Consider the following 21306-nt stretch of genomic DNA (forward strand, 5'->3'; position numbering starts at 1 on the left):
AACCACAATGTGCTTTTTTTAAAAAAGTTGGGAGGAATCACCACCAATCGATGTATTCATTTCTTCTGTTAGCTCTTCTGGGTCTTTTGTTTATAGATAAAGCAGTATCCACTTGACCTTTTAGTGAGGTTAATATTGTGACGGGATGAAGTAAATGGCAAATTCTTAATATTTCTGGAAGCCAGGATGTGAACGCAGCGGGTTCGCTTTCACAAAGCTTCCAGGCCCAATAATATTGGAGAAATGCAATGAAATAGAACTCTTGTTCAGCTGATTGACCTTTTTATTAACATGCAGCAAATATCTGTATTTAATGTCCAGTGATTACTGGATGCATATAGAACGTTCTTCCATTACGGCTCAGTTTTAACTGTAATGAGTCATTATTGTATACATTGGCACTAAACAGTTTTCCTGTTTATTTTGCACACGACATGCCGCAGTATGCTTTAACAGAGAATACATCCATTTTCTTTTAGCCTTTCATCTGCTTTGAAATGCATCAAATAATCCTCTATGGCTTTCGCAATATTTGATTGCTACCATGAGTTTATTTTTGTAAATATGTTTCGAGAAAGGACAGCTACCTTGTTAGTCGTCCCACATCCCCCGTGAAATAACGGTGTTGGTGGGAATTTCCTCGCCAAAATTGAATGTTATGCAGTTCTCCTACTTAGCTTGTTGAGACTTGAATATCAATTACCATTTAACATGGTGGCTCTGCTGCCTTTTTATGCCAGCAATCTCAGTAGATTGAAGGCTGTTGAAGTAAAATGGAGAAAAAAACGGTGTGGGGTATGCAGAGTCATTTGGACAGTATAAAAATATGCTTCCTTTGATTGAGTCGAGGTTTTGTAAACACTAGTTTATTATGTGCACGACACAGGTTGAATGCAATAAACCACCTGGAAATGCGTACATCAAAATGCGATAGAGCGGTTTTTGACTCAACCCCCAAAAGAAGGTCCGTGCCTTCGACATACACTGTAACTGTTTTGTGCATCCGTCAATTTTCAAGCGTACTGTCAAACCGCTCATGAAACGCTCAGCGCTAGGGTAAACGAAACTTTGTTTCAAAGTATAAACTGCCATTGTTTATACATGAAATGTGGCGTAAAGGTTTCTTTTTTTTCGATCCATTTCCTAGCAATAATTCTCACTTAAGGACCTGCAAAATTGTGAACAGATTGCTTTTGTTGCGTGCACATTTATTTCTTCCCACCGTTCACTGTGCTTGAAAAGATGACAAATTAATCACTGGTTGTGTATTGAATTGAGGCTAAATCGCAACAAAAGCTCTCTTGTTTCCTTGCGCTGCTCACCTGCCGTGCAGCCTCAGGAGAATAAACTGTGCGTCTGCCATGCTAGTTGATCTAGCTAGCTGCAGTGGGTCATAATAACGGCTACTTTTCAAAGGGTTCAACAGGGGGCCAGAAATGCATTTTATCACTGCCTGGCTGGTGAGACTGCATTCTGTGCTAAGAGGTAATCAGGGCTTGTGTTGCCTGGCAATTTACCTCGCTGTGGCGGGCAATCAGTCGCATAGAGAGGGCAAGGAAATGATTCAGTCACGACAAGCCCTGGCGAAAAGTAAGAGGGGAAATTGGGGGCGGGCTGGGTGTCCAAAAAGCGAAAAACGGCCCTGTTTAAGTCAATAAATCAGGAATCACTGTATCATGGAAGATGAAACAAGCACAGTTAGATGCGGGGAGGTGTAGATCAGAATCACATCAAGATGGTTTGATGTAATTACTTGCCGTCAGCGGTGGAGCGCCAGTGATGTGCCTGCGACTGGTGCGGCTTCAGAACATGGGCACTCACTGGTTCATCAGGACGGGCTGTAATAACTTGAGCCTGATTGTGCTGCACTTTGCAATTGCAATTGGGGGTACAAAAAATGATGGGGCTGCTCTCTATAATTCACACAACAAAATGTGTGACGTGAAATGGTGCAATCGGGGATGGATGTTTGATGGGCGCAGTCCTAATGACTTTCACTGCCATGATATGTTTCACGGCCATGCTGGGTTCACTTGTGAGTTGCGTTTTCCTTTGTACAAAGTATTTTTAGGCTTCATTTGCAGTTTTACCAGAGGCACCTTGAAAAAGTAACTAGTTATTTTACTTATTAGTTGATTTTAAATGTATCTTGGTTCCTGTCTTGATTACTTGATTTTAAAAGTAACTAAGTTAGATTACAATTTACTTTATTAGGTACATCCGCACATGCATTGGAAGTGTAATTTTAGCAGTTTATAGTTGGAATAGTTCGTTCTCTGTTAATTAAATAACGCAGCTGCAGACCTTGCTGATTATCTGATCATTTGAATTAGGTGTGTTGCAGCAGAGAGAGATGGAAAACAGGAATAGGATTGAAGACTCCTGAAATAGTCTTAACATAACATTTTTTTGTTTTTTAATAGTTGTTTTGGATTTCACTTAACATAAATGGGCTACTTGTTTTCATTAAAAAATAATCATAATACTAAAATAGTCTCTCTCGACATTACTGATTTAAAAAATATATATTAATAATAAACTAAAAAATATAGGTGTTTTTTTTCCCCTGACATTTAACTGTGAATCTTATCATGGCGGTCACTGATAGTGTAGTGGTACACACGCCTGAGTTGTGTGCGGGCAGCGTGGGATCGATTCCCGCTCAGTGACGGTGTCTGTGTGTGCCCTGCGACTGGCTGCCGACTAGTTCGGGGTGTAGTCTGCCTTTCGCCCATTGTCGGCTGGGATAGGCTCCAGCAATTCCCCACGACCCTGTACAGGATAAGCGGTTTGGAAGATGACAAGACATGACATGTTATCATGGCAAAACTTAACATTCACATTACATTGCATTGTACATTGTTTATTGTAGGCTTTATGCAATCAGGATTTTTGTGGCCAATCAGCGATTAGATGGTTTGGGGGGGGGGAAACCATACTCGATCACCCATTCAATCAGAAGATGGAGCAATATATCTATTTAAACAACTTGTACGTTTTGTCTACTCAAAATGCATTGGAAAAAAAAATTCAACCTCCTAAAATTGTTTAAAAAAATGTCAGCATGAACCTCACCGGTCATTCAGGTGGCCGGGGCTTTTCCTAAAACTAATGCTATGTTGGTTCAACAGCTCTAAACAAGTCCACAAATTTACTTGCCAGCTATGCCAAGTAGCTTATGCCTGCTCCTAAAATGCAAAATATCGACCGGTCTTCATCCAGTCGATTAGATCGGTGTAAAGTCTAGTTTATGGGATAACAGTCCAAGTTGGAAACCTCAACCTTGTGGGACTTGAATGTATCCTGTGCTGAAATCCTCGCATTTTTTTTGATTGTTTTTTTTGTGTGACGTAGTGTTTTTGAAGCTAAATGTTTCGACAGCACAGAGTGTACAACAAATCTTCATATTTTCATCTTTAGCTGACAGATACAAACTCAAATTATTGACTGTATTTCCATCTTAAACACAAATCTCTCTCCTTCCTTCATAGTTGTTTTTGTGGTATTGTATGGAGACGTTACAAGTAACGTGTCCATGTGCTGAAAATGTGACATTGCGCATACGTGACGTGATTCCCCAAGACGGGAATGTGAAGTTGTAGGCTCCCACAATGCCTCACTATGTTCAAACTGTAAATACTCGAGTTCCCATTTCTTAAATGTTCCATAATGCCTAGTTGTCCGTTGAGTGCCTCTTAGTAAGTAATAGTGACTTAGGTGTAGGGTGTCCTCCTTTTATGTGTTAACTCTTAGTTTTGTTGCATGCAATGTACATGCCTGAGTGATCACCATAGCTGAAAAGTGGGTGTTCTGTATTAGATTCTTGTCAAATGTCACTCACTGCTGCAACCCCGAGGCGATTGACTGTCACTGCCTTTCCTGGTGAAAGACACTTATCACTGAAATTCAGGTGTGACCTTGTCACCATGTTTCAATTCTATATAGTAACGCCGTTACTGAAAAGCATGCACATATTAGAGTAACGCGTTAGGGCGTCGCTATTTGTTTGACTGCCAATTTGGCTGTGCATAATATAAACGTAGTCACCATCTTGTTTCTCATATCCTTTTGGTTAATCAGGTTAGGATACGGTCACCTTAATGTAGCCGTTGTGTCTGCACTTCAGGTGGCTGTAATTCCACCTCGAGCGCAGGAAAAAGCCACCCTCTCTCAAGCTTCCGTTTGAACCGCAGCAGCACTCACGATTATTCTTGGAGCACACACGACTTGTCCTTAGTGCATGTCGGGTAATCCTGGCTGCTCTGTCCCTCATCCCATCCCCATCCCCAACCCCATCATCCTTCCAAACCTCTCCCAACCCCCAACCCCGCCAACCCATGTCCCTCCTTGCGCCGGTGTGACAGTCAACGGCGGCTGGTCCACGTGGACCACCTGGTCGTCCTGCAGCGCTGTGTGTGGGCGAGGCTGGCAGAAGAGGAGTCGGAGCTGCACCAACCCCACGCCACTGAACGGAGGCACGTCCTGTGAGGGGCAGAACGTCCAGAAAAGTGCCTGCGTGGCCACCTGTCCAGGTAACTCCCAGGCAACCCCCTGCTTGTCCTGTGGCACTTGGCTTCCTATGGCTTTCTTTTTGCATTTCTTTGCATCCAGAAGTCATCCGCTCATCTTTATTTTGGCCCGCGGCTCTTCCCTCGGATGGTTCGGTTTCTGCTGTATTCCACTAATAAACGTACACTGTCATTTTCAGTACCTATTAGTCCTCATGGCCTTGAAAGTGATTTATCATCCCACTTTGCTCACATATCTCATTATCTTTTATGAAGACCCTGCTCTTATTTCATAGACCTCTCTGATTTAAGAGACATAGTCCCAGCCAGCCATGCTGCTGTGTCAGACCAGCTACTACATTTGTTATTGTTTGCAGCTAAAGCTGTGTAGTAAATATGGGCAATAAAAAGGTGAATTATGGCGGCCTGTGTGCTATGTTTACGTCGTAAGAGTCGGGGGCGTTTCATTTCCCTGCCCAGTCTCTCTCTCGTGAGAGAATCCAAGAGGCAGGGAGCGCCTTCCCTGATATTGAGCAATGGATATCGATCCTTTGTAGCCTGAGATGCATCTTGCTGCATTCGCAGTCCTACATTAGCCCCGTGACGATGGGCCAGAGATAGCATGACAGCGAAAGAGCTGCGTATGAAAATGAGGTTAAAGGTGAAAGAAGCAAGATGGATGGATGAATGAATGAATACAGGAACAAAGCGCAGAGTGGAGGAAAACGCCCGATTGCGTACAAACTAGCAATGGCTGTTGTGCTGCCTGCGGATCAAACAGCAGCCTGCAGGAGAAATCCTCCTTGCTTAAGAAGCGCTGAGGGAAATCCTACACCTCTGTCGGCAGCAGCCTCTCCCATGCTAAAACAGAGGTTATTTTCCTCCGTGAATCAAGGTATTATGTTACACATCGCTCATGTAGAGACATCACCAGATGTCAAGCGCGGAGTGGAAGTAACCTAACCCGGCAAGTGGATGGAGGCAAACTATACTCGTTCAGGGTGCTATCTGGATGGATCTAGTACTATTAGCTCTCAAGCCAACGGTAATTAAATTAAATTCAATTGAATGGGTTGTCCAGGGATGCTTGACATTCCCCTGTAGCAAAAGCACAATACTGACCTCTATGAACATGAAGAGATTGTCAGACCTGCTGTTGTTAGACCAAACCCTGCTCTCATCTCTCGCTCCATAAGAAAAACGTGTGTAACTTTAGCTTTACAAAGTTTCGGCGGAAAATGCAATGCATTCTGTGAACATAGATTATGGAGGAAACACATTTTTCTGTTTACAGTGGAATCTTGAAAGTCAAACAATCCATTCCATGGCGCTGGTTGACTTCAAAACAAGTTTTCCATATCTTAAGTGAAATTAATTTGTCACAGGCTTAAACTGTCACAACCATAAAATGTTTAATAACTCCACAGGCAATTATTAAACAACCTTCTTAGCTATCATACAAGGGCTTTTATTTAGAATTTGTCCCTTGCAGCTTGTGGCGGAGTGGCAACTCGCTTGACTTAGATTCCAAACTGAAGAGTGGCTTGAGGCCAATTGTTATTGCCATAACATACTGTTGCCACCAATATCAACACAAAATCTTCCCAAAATGATATACAGTTGCTAAATAAGGATGCTAAAAACGGTCTAATTAATTACACTGTCACAATATAACACATCAGTCACCGTGGCTAGCAGCTAGCTGTTACCTGCTAGCAGCGAGAGCCTGGTCTCAGCTGGCAACAGCCGTCAGACTACTTTTCAAAGGTAGGTTAATAGATGAAAATGACTTTGCGCACTTTGTTGCTGACAGCTTGACACAGTTGCAGTTCCTACTAATCCATTCTTGGCAAACCGGGGCATAGTCAAATGTGCTGCTTAAGATGGCAAAAGGGCTACTGTGGTTCTCAAATCATTTCGAAGCAAAATTTGCATTTGACACCTCATAAAAAGAAATTGAATAGCAAAACTGAGAATCCGCTGCCTTAGAGCGTCCCAAAAAGCTTCGCCGGGCTGGACGCGCACGTGTTGAAGTGGAGCAACCCGCCATTCGGAGGCCGAGGCTCGAGTAGCTCCATGCTATTTATGCAGTTCCAGATAGCTGCAAGTAGCGACGAGCTTCGGCGCGCTACTCCTGTGACCAAATGCGTTCGTTGCGCAGTCGTTTCTAAGGCAGTAATCATCACCTCCGTGGCGGCAAATAAGCTATACTTCTGTTCAGTCAAGTATCCATCTCAAGAAGGGATGACAAGGAAAGATGGAGAGGACATGCTAATTGCTAAGCTAACTTTAGACTGACACTACTAGTGCGTTTAACACCAGAATTAAGTACTTGGTGTGATCAAGTCCACATTTCACAGACGACTGGCTGCAACCACGTTCAAGCGGAAGAACATCCAACTTTGAACAATAAAATAGCAGGCAGATTACTAAACGTCTACACTCTGGAGAGAAAACCTACTCGCTAAACAGAAGCAGAACCAGAAATGAATTACGGTACGCTGTGCCGTACGTCAGCCAGGTTATAATATCAGTAATATTTGTTTGTTTTCGTAATAGAGTTCTCTGAATTTTGATTTTGAATTTTGAGGTCTACACAATAAATGTTCTCAAATTGCATTACAGTGGATCTCATCTTTTTTTTTTAATTTAAAGTCAATTTAGCTTCACGTCTAGACGAGAAAATAGTACATATACATATACATATACACTGAATTTAGAAAATAAAACCTAACTATATAAAAAAGAACCAATTGTTCATTCGTCATGTCATATTTGTAGTGTTTAATAAAACTCTTGCTTCAGCTCTCCAGCCTACCAAAAAAATCTTAACATTACAAAGTTGCTCCTCAATTGGAGTCGCAAAACTGCTCTGCAAGAAAAAAAGTGTGCCTTGTATTTATAATTGTTTTTTAACCAAGCAAAAATATATTTCATCAGAATACTTTATTGGTCGATAGATGTTTTTGTATGATACCTGAATACTTAAATATTGAATAGCTGCAGTCCTATTATGGTTACCACTATATTTTTCTGCTTTGCCATCACTGGTACCCTTCTAGGCTTGAATCACACAAAAATCAGAAATGAAATCAAAAGAAAAAGCAAAACACCGGTGAAGTGAATCCTTTATATGCTCACTGAGTCAAGTGAGATGTTTCGCATTTGACCTTTGGAAGGATCCACTGTATTGTGAGAAGACAACAAGGTTCGCTGTCACGTCCCTGTCAATCTTGCGGTCTTGCAGCAGCGGGTGACCTCTGCGTCCTCCCCGCTTCCCGTGTTACCTGTCTCAGTGGCTCAGACAAGTCCGGCTGTCAGCACCTGAAGCAGGTTCCCCTCAAGGCCAAAGTCCAACACGGCAGAGCCGTGGACATGATAAGTATGTTCTCTCCAATCACAAGTGGCACGGCTGCTCGGCCGTGTACTCACGAATGTGCCTCCCGAGTCGGCAGCGATGAAGTGACCGCTCCATCATTTGTCGGCAGGCTCACGCACTGCCCGGCAGCGACAAACCCAAATACATCTGAATGATCACTTTTGATTCATCAAACACACGACGACCATGAATCGCCCGTCTTTGACGTACTAAAGGAGGCATATCAGAGTCACATTCAGCGACACGGGCGGCATGCAAGCGTCCTTTTATACTTAGGCAAGGCTTTTTATCCATTCTTGTCGCTTTCTCCTGATACTCGTCTTACAGGAGTGCAGTTGTCGTCATTTCTCAAGAAAGGTCAACATTTTCCACAAGTGCACATTATTCATTTCTACTTAAAGTGGAAATCAACTCAAACACATTTTTTTCAATATGTTCCCAGCATGCCCACTAGTTGAAACACAGCATTCTGATCAATATTGCGGAATATGACTTGAGGAGCAAAATGCACCCCTTTTTAGCCATCTCAGGGGGTGGCCATTTTGTCATTTCTGTGGACTAAAAATGACATCGCAACTGCTCTGGGCTCAGGTAACGACCAGTCACGGCTCAGCTTCAAACAAGTCAGCCGTGATTGGTCATTACCTGAGCCGTGAGCTGTCGTGATGTCATTTTCAGTCGAAAGAAGTGACAAAATGGCCGCCCCTAGAGATGGCTAAAAACGGGTGGATTAACTCTCATCCCACAAACTCAATATTTGTCAGAAGGCCTTTTTTTCAACTCGTGGGCTTGCATAGAACATATTCTTGAAAAAAATGTTTGGGTTGACTTCCCCTTTAACCGTAGTGCTCTCTTTTCTAGTGCCACTTGAGGCATCTTCAGGGCCTTCGTTTTGGATCTGTACTTTCATTGCCTTTGTGCTGTTGTGGCTTTTATTGTAAAGTAGAAGGCTATTGCATAAAGATTTAGTTTTTTTTTTTTTGTTTTAGCTGCTTCTACAGCTTGCATCTGCTTATTTCTCCCCATTAGTAGATTGATGGCTTCTAGTATTTGCTTTGCCCCTTTTGTGTGTGTGTTTATGCCAACTAAATGAATGTACTCCAGTAAACAAATCCATTAGAGCTTGAAACCACTGACATACAAAGACTATAATTTCACTGCAACGTACTAGCGCGGTTTATGTCTTTTTTTTTGTGTGTGTGGGTGTATATATACAAATATGAGCATTCATTAATAGGAATGGTATTTTTCCTACACATAATTCCCACTGACTTCTTAAGGCTGACATCTTCTACAACAGCTTGTTCTGTGACTCCTCCTTGCGAAAGGACGCTAGCACTTCTCTTCTTGTGAAGCTTGAAAGGTCCAAGTCCCCAAAGTGTTAGAGAGTAGGCGGAGTGAGGCCAGTCTGTCAGATCAGATGGGCTCCATGCTGGGAGGGGCCCAGGGAGCTCACGGAGGAGGCTGAGGCTAAAATCCGAGGCTGCGCGCACAACGGGCTCAACACTTGAGACAGGCAGTTGGCCAAACACGACAAGAGTTTATCTCTGTTCACTTTCACTTTCTTTGTCTTTGCATTGAATTTTGAATAGACGCGCAGTATATTCCAGCCAACGCATCCACATTGACTCCATTCTTGTGCTATTTTCCGAGTCTTGGGCCAACAATCGGGGCAAAATGTCACATTCGGGCAAATATGCAGTACCCGAGGCAACTTTAAGTAGTTGGAGCCGAGTTCTACAATCATGGCGGCGACACCTGACCCATACAAATGAATCAAGTAGTGAGAGAGGAACGCAAACGACATGAAAAGATTGCTAACTTGGGTGAATTATTCAAATATTGTACTGATCCCTCAGGCTTGCCAGCGGAGTCATGAGAATTCTGCTAGATGGAAAATAAACAGACTCGGGGCTAGTGTATTTGTTTGCAAGTGTGCGTGCGCCCGTGTTGTATGCACATGCATATGCTTGCCGTTTTTCTGCACTGCGGGCAAGTGTCTAGTTCTCCTTAGCAAGTGAGCTTGTTCCGGAGACTTCATTTGTGTCCAGAGAACAAATGCAAGATGTTGCTAATAGCACAGAAAACATATTAGTTCACATTGAAAGGAGCGCGGCCATCTGGTGACAGACTTGGACCGTCGCTCTTTCAATCATTCGGTGCCATTTGCCTTGGCTCCCTCTCGGCATCTCACATTCAGTCGCCCGTTTTGGCTCATTGCACCGAATTAGTTAACATAAGGGAGACATGTCTGCTTTGTTCAGTTATCCATTCGAACTTGCATTCATCCAGCAATAGGAAGCGTAAGGCGCAAATGTTTTCAAAAATACACAACATTAGGTGACGTTGTATCGGTCACTTCATCGAGTTGAGCTGCAATCCGTGTGGGATTGTCTGAGGCTGTTCTCGTCAGGTCGGTAGGATTAGGGGGCCTGTTACTGTGTACATGCGTGTTGACAGAACTGTAAATAATAAGGGATGACCCTCGGCTCTCATGTTCCCCTCAAGGGCATGCCAAACCAAAGGTGTTCAATGAAACTATGACCGTCGTAGACCGTTGTCGTTATGAGGAGCAAAAGGCACAAACAGACCCTGCTTTGACCTGTAAAGAATGGCAGGGTCTTTTTTTTCCCCTTTCCCCCTTGACAACGTGTCGAAAATTGAGGCGTGCCACTGGGCTATTGTATTGCTGTCCCTCCTCGGTAGCCGGCCTGACCTCAAACCTGTGGTGCTGCGTGATTGAAAATCAGTTGCACAGCCTTTCACTCTTGTGCCAACAATCTCTTCCTGGGGATTTTATATGGAAAACTGTGTGGATAATCCGATTTCTGTGTTACACTGTGGAAGGAATAAGAACAGACCCGTTTTTTTTGCTTTCCGAGTTACATTTTTAGAAGGGAAATAAACTTTTCTGCTTCACGGTATTTATTCACCTTATTATTTGGCCTCTTATGTGCAAATAGTGGCTTCCTTTTTGTCCTTCAGGAAAATACAGATGATGGACATTATAAAGCTAAACTAAAGTTAAACTACTACACCTATTTTTGAACTTTATTGCTCACTCCATTGCTAATGAAAACAGCAGCACCTACCGAGGCGCATAAGCAGTTCCCCTCCGTGAATTAGTCAGTGTAAGTCTCAATCGCTGTTGTGTGCCGCTAACTTGCTTTGGTTCTTGCCGTTTCTGAATTTTTGTATGTATGATTGCTTATAATGTACAGTATATTATTTATAGGAGGGTTAGGGTTATGAAAATCCCTAAAAATACACTCTTTAAAAAAAAGACTAATAGGCAGGGTTGCGGCAAGTGCATATTTTACATTAACATTGTAATACTTTTATTTCGTAATCCTACAAAAAATAAAATTCTCTTCTCAAAGACGTTTTCATAAGTCTCGTGCTATTTCCACTCGAGTCTCTTTTGTTTGAAAATATTAACAAGTCCAATCATCTTTCTTTGTGCTGGGGGAAAAAAATACAAATTCATTGCCTCATCAGGACGAATTTTGATCTCATCTCTTTATTTCACAGTGGCGTGGATAAACTGAGGGGCGACTTTCCGCATTCATTAGGATCTAATTTGCTATTCAATCATTTTCAATCCCAGCTCGGATAATCAGCCCACTGGCCCACGGATGGGTCCACTCAATGCCAAACAAGGACAATTATCTGATTGGTTCCGCTCGCTCTGCCAAACAGATCTGACTGCATAGAGACCCGAGCTGTGTCAGCATCCTGCCACACACACACACACACACACACACTCACAATAATTATGGACACACATACAGCATCTCATAGCGTTGGTGCGCAAAGGGGCCTAATTCACACACCTGTGACTCTGCTTTTTGCCACTTTTCAATCATGGACCGGTGCCAAACCCGAATAACATTATCAGTCAGAGTAGTTATGCTATATTAGTTCCATCCCACCCTGAGTAGCACTCTTGCTTCATAAACCAAAGCCTCTGACCCGCTCTGGTGCCAGATTCGTACTCCGGAGTTCATGCACCCTGCACTCTTTATTGCTCGGATTAATGAGAGCTACCGTTTCCTTGCCCTGGGGTCAGCCAGGAAGAGGGCTGTTGCTGTCATAGAGGTGTGTTAGTGTGTGTGTCGTCGAAGTCATTTCGCCAGGTCCTCTCCACTGATACAATCGGGACAGGGAAGAGCAAGACCATGGTGTTGCTCCCCCCACGAGAGCTCATTACGGCTCTTTTTCCTATTAGCCCTGTGGTAACCTTCCCCAGGCTGGGTGCTGCGTCACTCTCAATATAACTCTGTGCCACCAGCACCCCACCTTTGTTGCAAAATGGCTGCACTCTTGACTTGTGTTAAAATTGATGCACTCTATCCCACAGCAGTGTACTCTCAGAACTGTTTATATGTTAAATTACATTTTAATTATGTTGTAGGGATGTAACAATTAATCGAAAATCATGCATCGAAACGTTTTTTCATTCCAGATGCATAGCACATTTTGAATGTGTAGATCGAATTATACCTTTGCGCTAAACATCATTGCGTATTGCGTTTGTGGATGGCTGCAGAACCACACTAGTGCACAGAGTCAAGCATGGTAGCAATTTTTTTTAAAATCGATTCAAATCGAAACTGAAAATCCAAAATCGAATCGGGGCTTGAGTGAATCGTCACATCCCTAATATGTACTTTGATGTGCAATATGTTCACATACCATTGCTTCAGGTTCAACCGTATATACAGTGGTGCGTTATTAACCCATTAAGGACGGGAGCGCATACCCGCGTTTCTACCACTAGAGCCGGGAGCGCTGTTGCGTCTTTCTACCCTTAAAGCCGGGAGAGCGTACACGTAATTTTCTATCTATTATTTTTTTTCTATTATTATCTATCTATATACAATAGTGAACTTTGTTTAATAGTAAAAAATAAAAGCAGAAGTGACAGCACTAATTGAATGTAAATAATTAAACAGTTTGTGCATCATGATTTCATGCTTTATTTCAATGGGCATTGCGTGTCTGGTGTACCTGCCTTGGACAACAGGGTGCAGTATAATGCATAGAGACATAACACAGATTTGATAATGAGGATAAAGAATACATGCTTCTCTGTATTGTTTCTACTGTCTGCATGTGTTGCTATCATTTGGGTTCTGATTTATGTTGTTTGAAGGGTTATAACTACAGCGTTATCAATGCTAGTTTCATTAACGTGTCTATAGCATTTCCCATTATGTGTTAGCATTAAGCTAGTGTGCGTTCATAAGGCAAAATTTGTTTAAATGCATTACCTTTGTTATATGTTTGACAGAAAACCTCAACTTGTAGTGGCAATAAAACAGCTTGAAGGAAAACACTTGGCCTCTGTTTTTATTGTGAAATTTGCTGCCACCCAATATCGGCAAAAAAATGGTAAGTTAGGCTACTTTTATGTTGAAGCATCACTGTACTGTAAATGTCCTTGGCAGTCCAAACATGCGTGTCGAGACATCAAATGCATGCAGTGCTTAACCAATGTATTATGGCGCCTGTCATATAAGCCAAAAGAGAGACCATGAAGCGCCATGGAGTAATTTAATGGTAACAAGCAATTTCAGCGAGCTCTCGATGTTTCACCATTTTGAACGGCAGTGAGGAATTTCAAAACTGAATTCACCTTTTACAACTTTGCATTTGAGCCCAGCGTCTTTTTTTTTGTAAAAAATGTATTTACAGATATAATTTTTAGTTAAAAAGTTTCTATACACTATTAAGTTTGACGCAAACATTGTTTTTTTTTTACTTTCCATCTCATTCTGTTGATTTATGGCAATTGTATGAATCTCTCAGTTGTGGTCTAACACATTTGCTATTCACTGAATAGATTTGAAGAACCGAAGTGTTGTACAGGCTTAGTTAAATCACTGAGCGGTAAGGTTTAGCTTGGTTACGTCTAATTTCCATGTTCTAAATAAACAAAAAGAGGAAAGGGTAAAGGGAAAAACAATCTTCAACTTCCCTGTACATCTGCTTGGATTTGAGCATTTGCAAGTGGATTTGCATGTCTTTGTGCATTCCCAACAGGTTTACATTTGAGAGCCTGTAGATTTGCACAAGATGGCAACAGAGTTTTCTAGCAGTTTTCTGCAGGTCGTGCATGCAAATGCGCCCACTGCTTTTGCATGAGTGCTACAATGTTCTATATGTTGTAAAAAAAAAACAGAAAACATATTGCGTATAGTGCTTTGAATTTGTTGAGCATGTTTTCCGATCAATAGCTCTTAGTTTTATGTTTTTTAATACGCCTTTATTTGGAAGTGAAATAAATACATGACGTTTTTTTTTTCACCGCAGTGTGTTTTCTGTTCCGCGATGATGTGTCTACAGTGGATGGAGGTTGGAGCGAATGGAGCAAGTGGTCGCCGTGCGGCGCCGACTGTGCGATGTGGCGGAGCAGGGAGTGCACCCAGCCGTCACCTGGCACCGGAGGCAAAGACTGCCAGGGGCACGACCTTCAGTCTCTTAACTGCACCAGCGAGCAGTGCCCACAGAGTGAGTGTACAACCGCCCACGTAGTGCAACCTGCACTCTTGTTGTGCCACTTGGTGAGTTACAGGGAAAATGATGTCATGTAACATAATTAGTAGGCAGCAAGAGTTTGTGAGCATGCCAAGGCTACTAAGTGCTAAATGAACTTAAATTCAATACACTTTGGCCACAAAATTATTTACAACTCCACTGCCCTTGTTGAATTTTCATGGCCAAAGCTTGAGCTAAAAGGTAAGACCAGTGTAGACGCGAGCATTGGCTGAAAGCCCGCTCTCTTTTAATGTATGATCATAATTACCTCAAACCTTCACGAAAATATGAAAGTCAAGTCACGAAATATGTATTACTTTATTTCATTAGGTACACTCATACAGTTTAAAGTGAGACAGTGGCATATTTAAATCTAATTCCACCTTTACAAGAGCTAATGCTTTGTTGTTGAGCCTTGTCATTGAGGCTTTAAAGCAAGTGCATCCAAATGCGAGGTGCTGATAATATTTTGGGTAATCCTTTTCCAAATAGTAGAAGGTTTCAAAATACCTTTGTGACAGTGCTGCATCCACTAACCTTGATAATGAACTTGACGCTTTTCAAACAGTGCCAGCCAACACTGAACAGAACGCTCCATTAAAATGTAATTCCTGACAGTGGTGCAGGCCCACTTGTTTTTCTACTTATTAATTGCAGCGTATGGCTTTGAGACACCGTCTGTGTGACCAAAGTGGCAGGGAGGACTTCCATCGATCTTCTGTGCAGTCACGATACAATGGCAGGTAGACCAGGAATGAGTTCGGGGATAGCTCAATGCAGCTGGCACATGACTTTAAGAGCCCAACTGCGAACAGTCGTAATTAACACTGGTGCAGTGCTCTCCTCTGCAATGGTACATTTTCACCCACACTGATGTTGTGATCCCTTCTGACTCTCTAATAATAGACCTGAAAATGAAATCTCTCTTGATTCAAACACTCTCGCAAAAACATTTGCCACATGTGGATCCTTCCACGCCTGTGTATTTCTTAAGGGGAATATGTTCTATGCAGGCCCACTAGTTGAAATAAGGCATTCTTATTCTATCCCAATGACATATTTATGTCATTTCATAGAAGGTTTGAAAACGTCTGGTATTGAATGAGTTAATATTGGGTTTGTGGAATAGAAGATGAGCAGCAAAATTCACGTTGTTAGCCACCTAAGGGGGTGGCCATTTTGTCACTTCTGTCGACTGAAGATGACGTCAAAGTTGCTCAGGGCTCAGATATATCATATCTCAGCTTCAGAAAACAGCTGAGCCGTGATTGGTCGTTATCTGAGCCCTGAGCAACTTCGAGGTCATCTTCAGTCGACAGAAGTGACAAAATGGCCGCCCCCTGAGCTAGCTAAAAACGGGTGGATATCTAATGTTCGGCAAACACAATATTAATCAGAATGCCGGGTTTAGACCAGTGGGCCTTCATAGAACATCTGGAAAAAAAAGTATGTTTGGGTTGACTTCCTCTTCAAATTCGTATTTGGGATTTACATGAAACTTGTTGTATTGGAAAACATGTTTTAGAACTAAAGAAAAGACCAGATAACTTTATACAGTACGCAAACTAGGTGCTACATAAACCACTGTAATTGCCTGCATTAAAAACATGACTTGCTACCGATGTTCTTTAATTGAAGTAGATGAATTTACGGGCGCCACAAATTTTGTAGCAAAGCAATTAGTCGATTTTCCTTATGATAAGTCCCCTTTAAAATGTATATATTTTTATACACAGAGCTGTTATTATCTTTATTGTATCTTGTGCTCCTTTCATGGGCTTTTTGACCAGTTTGATGACTCGTGCAGATATTCATGCCAGATCCCTGATGAAGTACAAGTGGAAGTATTTTATTAATCCTGTGAGAGAAATTGAAGAACCGGCATGTCTCTCAATATCACAGTTCAGACTCGCCATAATTTACACTGCACATTTTGGCCGTTCATTTCATTTCATATATTTTCAATCATAAACCTGTCTGGAAGACTATAGTGCATTTTCCCATCCAGTCATGAGTCTCAAGCTGCAGAGAGAAACGGTTATAAATCGCCTTTGTTGTTGCTTGGTAAACACCGTCTTTTAATGGGGATTTAATTGACATGGGCGAGCGAATGAGTGCACTGAATAATTTATCTCGCGCTGATTGGCACAATCGGATGGGCCGATACATGGAAGGCTTGCGTGTGGGTGTCGTGCACGCTTGTGGACGTGCACCGCATATGCATAAGCCCCCCCCGTGTGTGCGTCTTTGCGCATGCACGTGCACGTCTTAACCGTCGCCAAGTCTGGCGCAGTGAACCAGGAAGCATCAGTCAGCCCATCATCAAAGGTCATCTGCTCTTCCCCAGAGAGTCACAATGTGTAGTGTACACAAAGATGGCCAGTCGTTGTTGCTTGCAGAGTGACTGTATTTGCACTGGCCTCTGAAGAAGGCCAATCTGCTCCCAGCATATGTTGTCCCTTAGACAATAGCAGTGTGAAGTGTGATAATAAGCAAAATAGCAAGATGGTTTTGGCTAGTCAGCAACTCCCATACTTGAACAGTGCCTTTGCGCTATTAGCTGTGCTGGGAAAACGTGCCCCCGAAACAAAAGGCACCCTTCTCGATGAGTGTAATCGAACGTTACAAATGCCGAGTGACTTTCGTACTGGATGTCTTTTGTCAGAAGACCTCACACACATCTCTTAATCTCCCTCATTAAGACAGTAACAGCGTATGTTGCGTGTTTAAGACGTGTCAATGTAATGCGATGAGTGTTGTTTGGCATCTCCGAAAAACAGACGTCACCAAAGCAGCATACTTTTCATTTTGCAAGATGAAGCCATGAGCACATTGTCACTTGGCAAAATGGCAGACAGGTGGTGAAGGGCACAGAAAGGATAGCGGAGAAGTGCAGGAGATTTCAAATGTCTTTTGTTGTTTTGTTTTTTGTATAAATCGGGCCGCATGATTGTGATGACTGTTTTGGCTGATAACATCAAACTCATCATCTCCCTTTGCTTTGAGGGTTAATTTGTTGGAGCAACGTCTGATGTTTTTGTCATGATTTTGTTTGTCACTGCGGGGTCAGAGGTGGCATGAAAAATGGATGACCGTTTGTTTGGGCCTATATTTCACCAGGCCTTTGCTGAGGGATAGGATGACTGTATTGTGACGAAAGTAATGGTCACATTCACTTTGAGAGTTTTACTAGCCACATATCCCTGACCTGAAGAACTCCAGTGTGATTCATCTTCAGCCGGGCGACTAGGAATGGCCATGGGATGAAATATATTCCCAGGGCTCATGATAAATACCCTGGGAAGAGGCGCAGGGGGCTGCAAAGTTTTTTATGTATCATAGCGTGAGCAGGCCTTACAGGTGCGACTGCCAATGCCACAAGAGTCCAAAACTTCAGCTTCCCGGCCGCTGACGAGATGAATTATGATATCAAAAAGGAATCCCTAAGCAGCCCGTCCGGGCTGCTGAATTTAAAGTACGTACAATGGATCGGCCTGAGGTCTTTTGACACTCCTCACAGATGGGCATCCATCATAAAGTAAGGTCACGCACGCTGAATCAAAAGTTCCATAGCAGCAATTAGATGAAGTCGCAATGAGTGATGGAGTGACACGATGGACCTTAAAATGGCTAAAAGAAAGATTGGGGGAATGTGTTTGTGTGAGCATAAAGCCCATTCAATTATATGGCCTGATTAACTATGTCAATTAAAGTGTGATAAATGCCCTCTCTGTTATTGACCGGCATCAGCACAATCAATGAGCGGGGCAGAGGAGCTGAGAGCAGATGCCGGTCAGGATTGTAAGCGAGCATCGGGATCGTTTGGCGGTGACACCTGGCGGGGCAGATAAACCTTCGCTCTGTGACGCTCCGATAAGGGCGCGAGAATACTGACGGGATGAGGAAGGGGGACCAGAGAGTCCCACCTGATTGACATACTTTGTTTGGCTTTGAGAATGCAACGTGCGGGAGATACTGGATCTATACATCACACGTTTGCTCGGTGCCTTTGGTTTGCCCTTAAAAAGTAAAGAGCCAAGCAGACGGTTCAAAGCTATGTTTATCCAATTAGTAGTAAGCTGGCAAACCTTGTATTGTGTCTGCTCGTCTCTCGGTAGACTGCAGCATCACAAGTCCAAATACCACAGCATTGCTTTTTGCCTGGCCTTTGACTCACCCAGACTATTGAACTTGGGGGATTTGACAAGAGGTGTAGTCTCTCTGCTCTTTTTGGACACCTCCTGTAGGAGGTGAGAGGTTTAGCTAGCTTTGTTTCGGTTAAAGCACATTGCTTATACCCTGAAGGATTAAGGAGGCCGAGTGTAATACTGCTGCCACCAGAGATAAGGTATGGCAACAGGATAAGCTAACATTAGCATCCGTGTTTGTTTTTGTCATTCCAAGCTTTGTATCGGCAAATGTTAGCCTTATCACTACAAAATGCTATACAGCCTATTGTTTTTGTACATTTTGAAACGTGGAGGATTTGTTTGGATCATCTCTTTCCGAACAAGAACATAATGCTGGAATAATGCTTCAATATCAACGTTTAGCATAGTCTGTATCAAGCTGTCTTCATCCTCTGATGAATGGATACTAATGAAACTTCCCCCCCCACCCCCTCAGTTTGTAATGATTAGTCGCAAGCTCATGTAAATTAATTGCGCACAGCTCATGACGCTATTTGAAATCAGCACAATTCATACATTCAATTAATCAATTAGACTCAGTTCAGCAAAAATCTGCTTGTTTTTTGGAACATGCGCAAAATATTATTCATCATCCAAGTTGTCTGTTCTTGGTTTATTTGAAATAATGATGATTGTCATCTTCAAGGTCATGTGAAGACATGCTATTGTAAAACATGTTCGTTTTTAGCTACACACTTTTAACATGGCTCGCAGGAGAACAAAGAATCTCATTGTCACAAATGTCAAAGTTATTAGAGAGTATACGTTCAACGTATCCTGTACAGTAGTTCTATTTTATGAACCTGATTGGTGCAAGTTCACTAATGTATAGATTTTCATAACTCCCATTTATTCACACCAATTAAAATGTGCCGAATTTGTTCTGCTAGCATGCAGCTTCTAGTTCCTGAGAAGCAGTAGGCATGCACAGTAGTGGAAAAAAAAACACTGTGTCCATAAAATGTGTCATAATATCTAATGATCTAGTTCTTTCTTCCACCAATTCTTTCAGATCTTCCGGAAAGTATGTCACACATTTTTCGCCTTTACGTGCCAAGTTGTTTTGTTGCTCTTTTATTCTTCTGTTTTTCTTTTTTTTTTTCTGGTTTGAATTGTCTTCCTTCTTCTGTCCCTGTCTTTTTGCTGTCAACTCAGCACACCGCAACTCACCGTGCTGTAACCTTTGGCGATGTTCTCTGTACTTGAAAGGGTTCGTCCTCAGCTGAACGTGTCGTGTCTCCTTTGTGACTGCGTTCACTTGACGGTACTAGGCCCTCGTGGATCCCTGGGACAATGCCGCTCCACAAAGGCCTCAGGAACATCTTCCTCCCCCGCCATGAAAATCTTCCAGCTGTCGTCAGACAGCCGTAGCAAATCCTATTCTCCTGCAGAGCGTGCACACAAATGTTTGTCCGGGCGCAGTTATCATTTCCACACTGCATGCGGTTACCATGCTTTTGAGAGACGAGTATATTCTAAAAGAGAGACTTGAATCACATAGGCAAATCCACTTTGTCTCTTTTGGTGATGTTGTGTTCTGGGAGAAAGACAAAGGGTGAGGAAAACACGCATGCATATTTATCCAGGGCAGAAATGAGGGAAAGAAGAACCTGCATTCTTTTGAATTGTCTGCAAATTTAAATAGAAGTCGACCCATTTATACCAGGGTGGTGGTGTAATATTTGCTAATGCATTCTCTTAACTCTGTGTGAAAGCTTCAGGGAAGTCGAGCGGCGTTAAAGCGCCAAATGTCGTAACTGATTTTATTCGATTAAACGAATTGAGACCTTTACACAGCAGGTAATAAAAACTCCTTGCAGGAGCCCACAGGTATTTCCACGCTACACCTGAGGGAGCCTTTTCGCTTGCAAATAATTTGTGGGCTTTTATTTATTTTATTTGTATTTTTATTACAGCCGTGAGCGGAGCGGAGGACGTGGCGCTCTACGTGGGCATGGTGGCGGTGGCTCTGTGTCTGACCTTGCTTCTCATCATCGTGGTCCTGGTGTACCGGCGCAAGAAGGCAGGGCTGGATGCCGACGTGGCCGACTCGTCCATTCTCACTACTGGCTTCCAGCCGATGGGCATCAAGCCCAGCAAGCCAGGTGTGTGGGCGCCGCGGCCACGCAGGCCCCTCACCCACAGCAGTAGGACACTATTCTTTGTTTTACTCTCTTCTGTGCGTCCATCGGTCTGGTTGCCCGCTGTCAAAGTGCCGTATTCATATGTATCGGAAGGCCATGTTTCCGCCAAGGGATACCATTCAGTTCTATTTGGTGTACAGTCAGCCGTCGATTTAACAGACTAATAGGGGGAGGGGTGGTCCATTAGAGATGATTGTCAACGACATCGAAGTACTTTTTTTCTACTGCTAAGATAACAATTCTTTTCATTACAATTCAAGGGACTTCCTCCCCTGCTAACATGGCCGCCACATACAGTATGTCTATATATGTCACTTTTGCTGGGAAAGTAGCCCCTGCCAACATGGCCGCCACATTTTAAGCCTGCTCTAGTCTAACTCTACTGTATCAATGACGATAGTAGCAGAACCCGGAAACATGTGATCATTGCGGCCAACTGTGGAACTAATAGACTTAAACAGCTATTTTAGAAGAGGCGTCATCGGTTGACCGGACACGCTTTTGTGTCCGCTGAATCCGGGGAATCTGTTGTTCTCGGTCTGTTA

The 21306-nt window shown here is 42.9% G+C and overlaps 1 protein-coding gene across 4 annotated transcripts in view; it reads left to right on the forward strand.

The window, feature by feature from the left end:
• The window catches only part of unc5a (unc-5 netrin receptor A), a 175000-nt gene that overhangs the window by 116529 nt on the left and 37165 nt on the right, over window positions 1-21306 (forward strand). For 2 of the 4 annotated variants that reach the window (XM_086012718.1, XM_086012744.1), the window contains exons 6-8: window positions 4365-4532; window positions 14236-14400; window positions 20534-20764. In XM_086012718.1, the coding sequence (XP_085868844.1) occupies window positions 4365-4532; window positions 14236-14400; window positions 20534-20764 (564 nt within the window). The remainder of the gene's footprint in view (window positions 1-4364; window positions 4533-14235; window positions 14401-20533; window positions 20765-21306) is intronic. The other 2 variants (XM_086012726.1, XM_086012735.1) reach the window with 2 other exon arrangements.

The sequence above is a fragment of the Filicampus tigris genome, chromosome 2 (assembly GCF_054856515.1).
Source record: "Filicampus tigris isolate MCC_2025a chromosome 2, RoL_Ftig_1.0, whole genome shotgun sequence".
Classification (NCBI taxonomy): Eukaryota; Metazoa; Chordata; class Actinopteri; order Syngnathiformes; family Syngnathidae; genus Filicampus; species Filicampus tigris.